This window comes from Papio anubis, chromosome 2 (genome assembly GCF_008728515.1).
Source record: "Papio anubis isolate 15944 chromosome 2, Panubis1.0, whole genome shotgun sequence".
Lineage (NCBI taxonomy): Eukaryota > Metazoa > Chordata > Mammalia > Primates > Cercopithecidae > Papio > Papio anubis.
This window is the reverse complement of record NC_044977.1, coordinates 28,183,384-28,196,880: the sequence shown is the minus strand read 5'-3', so window position 1 is coordinate 28,196,880 and position 13,497 is coordinate 28,183,384. Positions and strand designations below refer to the sequence as shown.

Genomic DNA, 13,497 nt, shown 5'->3' with positions numbered 1-13,497 from the left:
AAAATTTGCAGGTTTTTTTTTCTTTAGTGAATTAAAGAAACGCTGCACTACCTTCTATTATGAGACATTATTCAACAGAATGACTATGCCAGACATACTAGCATATCTCCAAATTCATTTAAAATAGAAAGCAGAGAGAGGTTTTGGATGAGTGGAATATTTATTTTGTTTGGTAACTGAAATAATCCACAATTTGAAATATGTTTATAACTTTTTGCCTGTGTCATTATTTTATGTCATTTTTTTCATACCTAAAGTGATGCATGCCTATTTACTTTTCCTTCTGATAATACTTATTCTCCACTACTTTAGGAAATGAAAGTTTTCTTTCATAAAACAATTTTGTGGGGTGTAAGTGTTATTGTTGGACAGCAGAGGGCACTACGGAGTAAACAGAGACTTTGCAGGGAAAGGATGGGCGTTTTACAGATAACTGGCAAGTGTCCTGGCTTCTGTTGATTGGTGCTTGTCTATAATTATCAGATTACATGGCCCAAGTCCGTGTTTTGTTGAAAGAGTCCACAAGTACATGCATAGAAAGAGAAAACAAATAATAAAGATGGCATTTTCCATGTCCTTCAGACAAATTATATCTCAATTTCTAAGAGTCGATTTCTTGATACTAGTCCTCTTTTAGAAGATTCATATGCCATAATATTCACCCTTTTAAACTGTATGGTTATTGGGTTTTAGTATATTCTCAAGGCTGTGCAACCACCACTATCTAATTCCAGAATATTTTATTATCACAAAAATAAACTCCTAGTAGCAACTATTAGTAGTTACTTTGATTTTTGCTTCTCCTCAGCCTGTGGCAACCAACATCGACTTTCTGTCCTCATGGATTTGCCTGTTCTGAACAGTTCATAGAAATGAAATCCTGCAATATGTGGCCTTTTGTGTCTGACTTCCTTTCACTTAGCATAATGTTTTCAAGTTTCAGCCATGTCGTAGCACACATCAATGCTTCATTTTTGTAAAATGACTAGCAATATCCTATTATATGAGTATACCACATATTTTTATCCATTCATCAGTGATGGATATTTCACTTTTCCCTACCTTTTGACTATTGTGAATAATGCTGCTAGAAACATTTGTGTACAATTTTTTGAGTGAACATATGTTTTCATTTCTCTTGGGTGTGTACCTGAAAGTGAAATTGCTGGGTCCTATAGTAACTCTATGCTTAACTTCAGAGTAACTGTCAAACTGTTTCTTACAGAAAATGCACACCATTTTGCATTCCCGCCCACAATGTATGAGGGTTCCATTTTTTCTACATCCTTGCCAACACTTGTTATTGTCTGCCTTTTTGATTACAGTCATTCTAGTGGGTGTGAGTGGCATTATATTTTCTTTTACATTAATGCCAACGAACTGATGAAGTGAGATTTCAATGTGGCTTTGACTTGCATTTCCAAGAAATAGGTTCCTTTAAACTTTTAGGATTCAGGCATTTATTTGAAAACTACAATCTACCTTGCTACATTGATCTAAACACACTATATTTCTGTCCTTTGGGTAGTTAGTTTGGCTATAATGGAATGAATTTTAACAGTGTTTTCCTCTCTCCTTCCTTCTCTTCTATCTCTGATGACTAGATGCTGACAAAGCTGCTTTCCTCATGGGCATTAACTCCTCTGAGTTGGTAAAGGACTTGATCCATCCTAGAATCAAAGTTGGTAATGAGTATGTTACCAGAGGTCAAACTATAGAACAGGTAAGGTGATATTTCAAGAGCATTATTATTCTATGATCTTCCAATAATTGTATATATATTGTACTTGTATATTTTTCAACTACTAAGGATGTTTGCAATAATAAAAGCTTCTATAAACGAGCAAAAAAGAGCTCTTGGGATGACTATTCCAAATGTTTTTACTTGTGATGCACACCACAGTAAATGCTCTTGTCTGAAACATACATTTTGAAAGTTTTCCCTTAGGTAGCAAGTATCTTTGCAGATGCAGACAAACCCTCCACTTGTTGTGATCAACATCTTTGTCATCCAGCAAGGAAGCTTTCAAAGCTGTTCGTTCCTAACATGGATAAAATTGGCAAATTGGCATGCCTCACATATTTGGCATATTGGCTCCTTTGACATAAAAGACACATGGTGACATGTTAGTTGAGAAACAGTTTTAGGACATATGCTAAAAACCAATATTTGAAAGGAGGTGGGTATTGAGAACAGAAATGAGAGATGGAACGTCATGTAGACTTTGTTTAGCATCCATAAGAATGTTGTAGTGGAGAATAACAAATTCTCTGAGGTTTTGCCTTAATGCAGTAAATATTCCCAGGGCCACTGGGTAATGAGACCATCTAAACATGCTAGTAAGTTTCAAAAATAATAATTTATAGCTGTAATGTGTAAGGGAAAATATGAGATAAGCTGGGCTGCAGTAATGCATACACACTAAAATCTCAGTGACAACAAAATATTTCTTACATCAAGTCCAATACAGAGTATATAGCCTTCTCTGTTTTGTAGTTCTATGTTGTTCTTTGTAGTTCTGTGTCATCTGGGACACATGGCCTCCAAAGTGACTGCACAAGGAGAAAAGATCATTTGTAGAGAAAGTACAACCACCTTTAACTGCTTGGGCTAGAAGTAATATCACTTTCACTAACAGTTCATTGATAAGAATTAGTAAAATAATACCTTTAGCTACAGAAAGGGGCTGAGAAATGTAGCCTTTCTGGAAAGAGGAAGTGGTGCACACATAGTATGGCTAAAGCATTCACAGGTATTATTGCCTTCTATTCTTACAATAATACTCAGAGCTAAGTAGGGCAGAAATGCATAATTTATGATTTTTCTAGTTGAGCAAACTGAGTCAAAGGGAACGTTAAGTAACATTCTTACCCAGTCTTACTCAGTATACACCCTAACTCTGAAAGAAAAATAGACAAATGTACAAATTTGTAATATAAGACAGTCATCTTCTATATGATGACTAGAATAGATGTGTTTCGCTTGGTGTATTAAGGTAACTGATGTGTCTGTGTTATTTAAAACATTTAAATGACTAATCAAAATCAATTTATTAATTTAGCTTACTCTATAAATGGATAATTCTACCTCTACTATAATACTAACTTTACTATATTGAAATAATCTGCTTACATTTTTGTCTTCTAACCTCTTTGAGGCATGGACTATGTCTAATTCATCTTAGTGCCCCAAGCATCTGAAACAATTCCCTGTAAGCCGTAAGTGCTCCACACATGTTAAAATAGACTACATTGAGCTAAACTTGAATCACGATCAGCAGGACACATAATTGAGCTATTTCTTGGCAGTGGGGTTAGAGTTGTTCAGCAGTTGCGTGCCTTCTTAGACATTCACCACAACATGCATGACATGCTATGATTATAGAACAGGGGTTTTCTCTGTATAAAACTAATGAGCCCAAATAGCAAGAAGAGCAGACTTTGAATGTTTCTAACATAAAGAAATGATCGATGTTTGAGGTATAGATGTGCTGATAACCCTGATTTGATCATTACCACATTGTATACATGTATGAAAATATCATACTGTACCTCATAAATATATACAATTATTTTTCAATTAAAATGATAATAAAAGCAAAAAATAAAAATAAAACTAATGAGCCCATAGGAGGCCTGAGATCAAGCCTTCAGTTCTCTCATATTGTGTTCTGAGGAACTAAAAACACAATATTATAGTAGGGACTCCAGCCTTTACTATAACAGGACCAGTGAAACAAGCTAATATGTTATTATTCAACATTAAAATAAAAAAACCTCCTCCTTTCTCTGTCTCTCACTCTCTCTCTCCTGGAGACATAGTAAGAAAGCACACTGTAAGCCTTTTTTTTTTTCCCTTAGGAATTTTACTGATTTTATAGAGACAATTGTCACTGCTAAAAATAGAGACATGTATGCTCTGTTGATGACAATTGCAAAAGATGGGAAAAAATTTTGCAGCGTTAACATTCTATACAAAATTTAGTTCTAGCTATAATGCTAACTAACTCTGATACCTTGGTTAATTGTCTTCATCTCTCTGAGCACCGCAGTGAAGTGGCTGAACAACTTTGTATTTCCCAATGTAATTGGCATTTAAGATGGGACAGTTCTTTATGGATGAGAGTGTCCTGCACATTGTAGATGTTTGGGATTCCTGGCCCCCAGGTCACTAAATGCCAGTAGCATTCTTAGTCACTGTGACAACCAGAAAATGCCACTTGCATTTCCAAATGCATTCCTCCTTTGAGGAGATACCATCCCAAGGTGAAAACCACTATATATGCCTATCGAGAACTAAGGATCTTCAGGTCTAGTATTTCATGATTCCATGATATTTCTAACTATGTCACCTAGAAATAAGTTCCTTTATGATTAATAATAAAATAATAATAATGTCCACTGAGTACTAACTATAGGTGATGTGCTAAGTGCTTTGCATGGATTATCTCATTTAATCTAATAAAAAGCCTACAAAGTAGATATTGTTATTGCCATTTTACAGCTGCAGACAGTGATCCTTAGAAAGATTAACCACTCAAGGCGACACAACTAGTAAGTAAATACTGGGGTGAGGATGAGGAAGTGATAAAAGCAGAAAAGGGGTGGAAAAGGGAGGATTAACATTTATTGGATACTAAGTGTCAAATGTGCTGTCAGTTTGCATCCCCTGTCTCATTGGATATCTCACAACAACCCTGAGCTACGCATATTTCATTATTATTATTTTACAGATGAGAAAGGCAGGGATCAACATAGTTAAAAATTTTGGCTGGGCACGGTGGCTCACTCCTGTAATCCCAGCACTTTGGGAGGCCAAGAGGGGAGGATCACCTGAGGTCAGGAGTTCAAGATCAGCCTGTCCAACATGGTGAAACCTCGTCTCTACTAAAAATACAAAAAAATTAGCCAGGTGTGGTGGTGTGTGCCTGTAATCCCAGCCACTTGGGAGGCTGAGGCAAGAGAATCGTTTGAACCTTGGAGGTGGAGGTTGCAGTGAGCCAAGATCGTGCCATTGCACTCTAGCCTGGGCAACAGAGCAACACTGTATCTCAAAAAAAAAAAAAAAAAAAAAAAAAAAAAATTAACTATTTGACTTCATTATTTTTTTTCCATTGTTTTCTGTCATGCATTATTGCCCCCAGTAACCAAAGTCTTCTGTGAGGTTGTTTTAAAAAGAGCTAAGAAATGGGTGCACTTAACCCCTGAAAAGTGGAAGTATAGATTTAGCCACCTCATTTCCTCTTCATTGGACAGAAAATGATGAAAATGATTAATTAGTGAGCAACATATTGATCTGTTTCATGAATTCATCAGCAGATGTTTACCATCCATTTCTCCTACTGCCTACATCTCCAGGCTTTCTTCCTATGTTTCTCTACCACTTGCTCCACCTGACCTAACAGTGTCTCTCCCACTCCCACTTCTCAAGTATTTAGGGAATTAAAGGGGGGTGAGCAAGTTAGTCATGTTCTTTTAAAAGTTTCAAAGTGACTGCTATAGACAGAGTGATTTCTTCGGTGTTACAGAGGATGAAAATCATTCTTGATGCTTTATTTGTACGTGTGTGCTCTTGATGCTGATAATAAAAAACTGTGATGCCATCCGGCTGATGGATTACTGTGGAAATGACTCAAGATAACTGATCAGGGAGTGGGTGACTCATAACTAAATCACCACCAGAAACCAACTGGCTCCTGCTGCGTGCTGTCTCCTGGGCAGAAGGATGGATGTGATAGGCCTATTTTAAATGTTAAGTGGTTGGAGCACGTTCTGTTGCCAGGCTTGGAGAATGGCCAACTAAAATTCTCTCCTCCTTGGAGTATGTCAGAAACTTGCTACTACAGCAGTGCTATTGAGTTATGGAAGCAGGATATGCATGTGCAGAGCATCATCCAGGCACAAAGGTTGGCGCTGTCCCCAGTGGGTTACTTTAGAACCTTTGCCACACCCCTCCAGGGAAGGAAAAGGCAGCCTCAGTTTTACAGCAGGAGAATCTGAGTCAGAATGATGCACCAAATGGCTATTCTCTGTCCAGGTTGTTGAGAGCAACACTGGGAACTAATATAATAAAGAGTTGGAAGCTAAGGCTAGGAAGATCCTTTAAGAGTGTTTTTCAGATGAAGATGCTGCTTTCCAGAAAGGTTAGATCACTTGCCAAAGGTTACACAATTCATTGGCATCTACAGCAGTGGCAGAACAAGGATTAGGGATTATAAATTTCTAATGTACTATATCACTATGTTCAAACTATTACGCATGGTATTACAAATATTCTGAATCTTATTAAAATGGTAAGGAAGACTTCATTAAGGACTGCAATAGATATATTGCAACAGGGTAGAGATACTGGGCTCAACTGCAAGTACAACAAGGTTAAGTGGGGATTTATAGCCCAAGACCAGAGGGAGGGGATCAGTGGGTGGCAAATTACTAACAGTGGGTAGGAGGATTTTTTTAAAACTGACCTAACAGGATTCTTGCTAAAGGCAGGCCAATAACATGTACATCAAAGGTGGGGGATAGGGGAACTTAATCAGAGATCAAGGGTGAGTGACTTAGCAGACTTCTTCCTGCAGCTGGGCTAGAGAGGCTGAAGACAGGACAGGTAAGGTGGAGGCGAGGGGTCAGAGGATCCTCATTAAAGTTCGGTCAAGGAGAGAGTCTTTGTCAATAGTAATCAGCTGGGGATTGTGTTAGCTTACAGATTCTGATTTCACTGTCCACTGCTGCTCCTTCCTGGTCCTTTCACTAAAGGCTGTGATTCCATCTATTTCCATTTCTTCCTTTCCCTTTCCTCCATCTTCCTCCTTTTCCTCCACTCTCCCTCCTTCCTTCCCCTCCTTCCCCTTCCTTCCCTTCCTTCCTCCCTCCCTCCCTCCATCCCTCCCTTTCTTCCTCCCTCCCTTCCCCTCTTTCTCCCTTTCTCTCTTTCTCTCTCTTTTCCTTCCTTCCTTCCTTCCTTCCTTCCTTCCTTCCTTCCTTCCTTCCTTCCTTCCTTCCTTCCTTCCTTCCCTTCCTCCCTCCCTCTCTCCTTCCTTTTCTTTCTTTCTTTCCCTTTCTTTCTTTCTTTCTTTCTCTTTCTTTCTTTCTTTCTTTCTTTCTTTTGCTTTCTTTCTTTCTTTTTCTTTCTTTCTTTCAACTTATGCTTTCTTTCTCTTTCTCTCTCTCTCTCTCCCTCTTTCTTTCTTTCTTTCTTTCTTTCTTTCTTTCTTTCTTTCTTTCTTTCTTCCTGTCTGTCTCTCTCTCTCTCTCTGTCTCTCTCTTTCTTTTCTTCCTTTTCTCACTGTATTCATCAGAATGTTGGAACCACAGAAGGTCAATAAACACATCCTGTTTTGACTAGAAGGTGGTTGCTGATAGAGAATGCCCAGGATTAAAACGAACACTTCAGTCAGATGAAGGAGTGTTTTCAATGTGATTTCTAGGTAACCTGTGCTGTTGGCGCCCTGTCCAAGTCAATATATGAAAGGATGTTTAAGTGGCTGGTGGCACGGATCAACAGGGCCCTGGATGCCAAGCTGTCAAGGCAGTTCTTCACTGGCATTCTTGACATCACTGGTTTTGAAATCCTTGAGGTAAGTGTATCTGGTAAGAAGGAAGTCAATGCACATTTATAAGAAGATTAGAAAATGTTACTTGAAGATGGGAAAATATGGTCAAAGCATGAGGATCATTCTGTGCATACCTTAAGGGCTACCTTGATTGGAGAAGAACTATAATTAATAGTAATTATTGTTGTACTTAATGGTATTAAGTATTTATTGATTTCTTAATTCTGTCTTACATAAAGGTAAATAGAGGTAAAGGAATTAATTGTGATTTTAAATTTTAATACCATTAAGTGCTGTGTTATTGTAATAATCTTTAGAAAATTGCACTTAATGATATTACAATTCAAAATTACAATTAATTGAGTTAATTGAGCATTTGTTTCTTGTTGGGTCTATTTCCGATCATATAATAATGGTTATGGTTTTTTCTTTACCTGACGTTCTTGAAAGTGGACCTCAATTTTATTTTTATCTCTTCTTCTTACCTATTCATATCCTTGAAGTATAATAGCCTTGAGCAACTTTGCATTAATTTTACCAATGAAAAGTTACAACAATTCTTCAATCGGCACATGTTTGTTCTGGAGCAAGAGGAATATAAGAAAGAAAGCATTGAATGGGTGTCTATTGGCTTTGGTCTGGATTTGCAAGCTTGCATAGATCTCATTGAGAAGGTAATATATATTTTTCTCCTTGTCCATTTTCATTTCGGGAGAATTGTCCCTGCCTGTTACGTTGATCCATGTCAGGACTTAGGCTCTATCAGAGGATGGGAAATGGGGGCGGAAAGTCCTGCACATTTTGTCTTAATGGTGTTTGTGTGCATCACCCATGGCATCCGAACGAAACTCTCTTGTCAGTGGCCCCCTCCATCATCTCTAACACAGGCTTTCACTGCACATTTGCTGCTAATGCATGGCCTCCACTGTTAATGTGAGAGGAAACTTGTCGAGATTAAAAAATTGTCGTGCTCTTGACTGGAAAAACACAGAGCTGAAAATATGAGCACTGTAGGGCCTGACTGATTAACATAAGGTGAATGAGTAGACCCAGAGCAGCTTAACGAAATTTGGCAAGTTAGCATGCAAACAAACAACTGCCATCAATCCTCAAGGCCACTACCTTGCAGGATGTAGTTTGTTCATTTAATTGGACAAGTATCAGTTAAAGTAATTTATGACAGTACGTCATGGTTTATTAGTAAATTAGCTGCAGTGTACAGTTTCTGAATTTGGTGATATCCCAATACTCTGAAATCTTTCTGCATGTTCTGGGAAAGATGAGCGGGGTTTGCTGGGGAATTATGTATGTCCTTTCTGTGGCTTTCTCCAAGAGAGCAAGCATGGCGGCATGTTAGCAGTTACATGCCTCTTGGGCTTCGCCATAATCGTGGATTGCGGTGAATCTTGAAGATGGATCTGGGCAGTCTGAAGCCTTTAGTTTCCTGAAAACTCCAGCTATGCTGTCACAGTTGATTCTCAACAATTCTGCTAGGAAGGAGCTAGGGCAACTGACCTTTCCCTGTCCTTTGCAAGCCTCAGGTTTTATCAATCTGTGTCCTATCAATTTCATTTATTAGACTTTAGATCTTTTCGAAAATAACTATTATTTCCAACGGGAGTAGATATCCCATTGATTTTATTTATTTTATAACAAGTTAACTTCCCGGGGGAAAGACAGGCTGATTAAAAAATAATAATAATGAATCAACCATGAGCTGATTAAAAATAGTAATAAGCATGAACCAACCATGATCTGGTAAATGTATTCTGGCCTTATAAAAGCTGTAGTTGTCTGATTAGAAATGAAACAAAAGAACTGGAGGTCCTCAGAGGGACAGATTTAGCTCCTGGCAATTGTCACCTATCATATATACTCACTTTGATTATCACAAGATACTGTTTCCAGGCAGGAACGTGGACATAGACGTTCAGATCCTGACAAGTTCTGTGAATGTTACTGATTTTTAGTTGATCTGAAGTCTGTTGCCTCATTTGTGCCAGTCTTGGTTATTCCAAATAACACACTAGCATCATGGATGTAATTTCCTGTTGTATTTTCTACTGATATAATAAAATGAGAAAAAATTACTGACCAGATGATGAAAGGAAAAGATAAGTCTTTGGTTTTCGACAAACAATTTTAACAGGATCCAGGTCAGGCAAATGAAAATACCAAAGACTTCCTTGAAAAGATTCTAAATTTTGAAAAGACCCATTATGTTGGTTGGGGCTATCTGAAGAAGATTTGTAGCAGATATTAATGATCAAACTCAGTCCTTGAAATAAAATGCATCATGGGATGTTTTTAAAATTTGAAAGAACTAAAACACATCAATGTGTATAAAATGTTGTATAGCATGCATCTCTGTATACGTATAAGAAAAAAGGATTTTCATTACATGAAAGTTTCATATTTGTACAAAAAGGTGCCTGTAGTCCCAGCTACTAGAGAGGCTAAGGCAGGAGAATAGCTAGAACCTGGGAGGTGGAGGTTGTAGTGAACCGAGATCACACTGCTGCGCTCCAGCCTGGGCAACAGAGTGAGATTCTGTCTCAAAAAAAAAAAAAAAAAGTTTATATCAAACTAAAATAAAAAATGTATTCTAACACAAACTTTAATTGTTAATTTGGTCTTCAAGTTTATAGTGACCTCCTTTCACATTTATGCTGTGAACAAATCTATTATAGGGTTTGCTCATATTTTATTACTTGAAATATTCTAGTTTGTTTAGAACTTGTGCATTAATAATTTACATACTAAAGTATTAATATATAATGACATATTTATGGTTATACATAAGGCATTGGTAAAGAGATTTTCCCTATTATTTCTTAATAAATACTCTCCAAATTATACATTTAAAAACTTACTATTTGGTGTAAACACCCTAGAAGGCAACATACTTCTTCCAATAATTTAGCTCTTTGGAAAATTTCTCACGGTATTGGGATTAGGATAGATTTTAGAATTTTACCAGCCTCAAGAGAAAATTTGCTTCAATGCTTTTCATTCACTGGTTTTTGAGTCCAAACTACACTGCCTAGTTTGATTACATTATTTACTTTATTGGCCTGACTTGACCTGAATAATATATAATGATATTCCATCAGACAATAGGAATTTTTGATGTCAGTAGTTAATAGTATCAGGTATCCCAAAGAAAGTTCTAAAATATTTTAACTACTGGCAGCATCTTGGCATTATGTGTTATCACCTCCCAAGGGAAACTTTTCAGATGTGTTCATTCTTGGTGTTTTTAATATAAAATGAAATCATATTAGTATCTAGTTGTTTCTTGTATGCACATGAGTATTTTCTTTAAACACATACCTCCATGCTTTTTTTGATTGGCAACTCTTACATTTTGTTTGATAATTGATCACAGCAAAGCAGTCAAGTTCCCAGAACTTAGACCTGTATGTCTCAGGGTTCACCTGTCAGTTAATTACTTAGCAGAATTGTGCTGAGGGCCTACTATGATAAGGGTTATGATGTGCAAACCCCAGAAGGCATCATCCTGGCATTCCAGGAACTTCTAGTATTATTGGAAATAAGCCTTAAAACAAAGGCTTTTACTTTTTTTAAAACCAACAAGTAAGTCTACTTTGCAACTATTTGTTTTGGTTGCTTCCTCTTCACCCCTTTGCTGAAGGAGGGAATCCTGCCCTAGGTTTATGGGAAAGGCTGAACATGTGACATTCAACACTAGACAGATGAGACCAGCATTTTAGTAGCCATATATGCTCACAGCCTGCAGGGGGTACACCTTGAACCATGCAGGGCCACAGGAGGGCTGTGCTGAGAAAAGAGTGAAAAAGCAGGGGCTGTGGGAGGCAGACTTTGTAGTAATTATAGGTGACGTGACAGTAGAATTCTACAAGAGGGTGCGATAGGCTTGTTTGAATAATTTCATGGGCTGATAGAGAAATGAAACCCATTACTCAGGGATAAGCAGGCACTATGCATGGTCCCTGCCATAAGGAGAGTGTTTGGCTAAGGGACATAACACATGGGAGCACAACAGAAAGGGAACTTTTGAGCCCCTCCTGGTTTTTCCCAGATGCCAAGGCACACATAATGTTGGGCCTTAATTTTAGGCCTCTTACCACACTACTGTATATAAGACTCTGTATAGAATGCTGTAGAGAAATATAAGCATTTTTTATAAATAGCTTTTGCCTTCAGGAAATTTGCAGTCAAGTAAATGATTTGTAAGTCTAATAAATGTAAAAAATGCATTTAAAAAATTATGTGCTATATGATGCAATAAAATTTTCCTACACACCACATTCTCTCCATCAGCAAGTTGGCACTCAGCTCTAAAGTCAATGCATATCTTATTTTTAATGACTTCTCATAAGCTCCAACACTACCACTACTCTAGATCAGGGATCAGCAAACTGACTTTGTGGACCCAGTCTAGCCTGCAGCCTGTTTAGGTAAATCAAGTTTGATGGGAGCATGGCCACACTCATTTTGTTTACAGGTTGTTGCATGCTGCTTTCAGTGCTTCAATGACTAAGTGCATAGCAAAGGTCTGAGAGAGACTATACAGTCCTTTAGAGAAAAAGTGTGCTAATGGAGTTCATGAGATTTGCAGTAACATTTTTTTTTGTTTGTTTGTTTGGTTTTTTGAGACAAGAGTCTTTCTCTGTTGCCCAGGCTGGAGTGTAGTGGCCCAATCTGGCTCTGCAACCTCTGCCTCCCAGGTTCAAGTGATTTTCCTGTCTCAGTTTCCTGCGTAGCTGGGATTACAGGCACACACCACCATTCCGGGCTAATTTTTGTATTTTTAATAGAGACAGGATTTTACCATATTGGCCAGGCTGGTCTCGAACTCCTGACCTCAGGTGATCTGCCCGCCTCAGCCTCCCAAAGTGCTGGGATTACAGGTGTGAGCCACCTTACTCAACCTGTTTGTTTTTTTAAAACGCTTTAAAAATGTAAAAGCCATTCTTAGCTCACCGGCTTTCCAGTACAGAGTGCAGGCAGCACTGAGCCCACGAGCCCTACTTTCTAAATCAATTATCCTCTTTAAGCATAAATCAAATCACAGCACTTCATTTAAAAAGTCTCCAAAGGCTTCCTATTACATTTAAAATGAAAGCCACATGTCTTACTACGGCCTATAAGGCCTTTGAGATCCAGCTACTACTTACTTACCTCTTTGATATTCTCTCTTAACATGTACTCCGTCAAGCTAGCTTTTCTCTGCCCACACTGGCCTCTGGCAGGACCTCAGACTTGCCAAGTGGGCTCTGGCCTCGGGGCCTTTGCATTCTTCATTTTTCTGCCTGGAATACTTGTGCACAGATCTTCTCAGCTTGTTGTTTTCATTCAGAAATGTCTTACCCAATGACTCTATCTAAAACCTCCTTACTCCCTGTCATTCTCTATTTCATTACTTTGAATGTTTTCTTCAGAGCATTTATATGAAACTAAGTCATTTGTTTTTTGGAGTTATTTCTTTGTTTACTTGCCTATTGTCTGCCACTCTACTAGAACATATGCACCCTGAGGACAGGCACTTTGTGTATGTGGCTCACAGCTGCATCAATCACCAGCAGGTACTGGTAAGCATGTTAAGTAGCAGATATTTAATTAATATTTGTTGAATGGATGATTGCCGAGACCAGCTTGGTCAGGGAGACCCTAACCTAGCGGCGCTAGAGGAATTAAAGACACACACACAGAAATATAGAAGTTTGAAGTGGGAAATCAGGGGTCTCACAGCCTTCAGAGCTGAGAGCCCCAAACAGAGATTTACCCACATATTTATTAACAGCAAGCCAGTCATTAGCATTGTTTTTGTAGATATTAGATTATCTAAAAGTATCCTTTATGGGAAACGAAGGTATGGGCCAAAACAAAGGGGTGGGTCTAGCTAGTTATCTGCAGTAGGAGCATGTCCTTAAGGCACAGATCGCTGTGCTATTGTTTG

At 38.1% G+C, this 13,497-nt stretch overlaps 1 protein-coding gene across 1 annotated transcript in view; it reads left to right on the top strand.

Annotated features, from left to right (window-relative positions):
* MYH15 (myosin heavy chain 15) overlaps nucleotides 1-13,497 on the top strand; it is a gene marked incomplete at its 5' end in the record, with an annotated part of 128,320 nt that overhangs the window by 32,147 nt on the left and 82,676 nt on the right. The window contains 3 exons of the mRNA XM_031661601.1: nucleotides 1,605-1,723; nucleotides 7,428-7,577; nucleotides 8,057-8,227. Of these exons, the coding sequence (XP_031517461.1) occupies nucleotides 1,605-1,723; nucleotides 7,428-7,577; nucleotides 8,057-8,227 (440 nt within the window). The remainder of the gene's footprint in view (nucleotides 1-1,604; nucleotides 1,724-7,427; nucleotides 7,578-8,056; nucleotides 8,228-13,497) is intronic.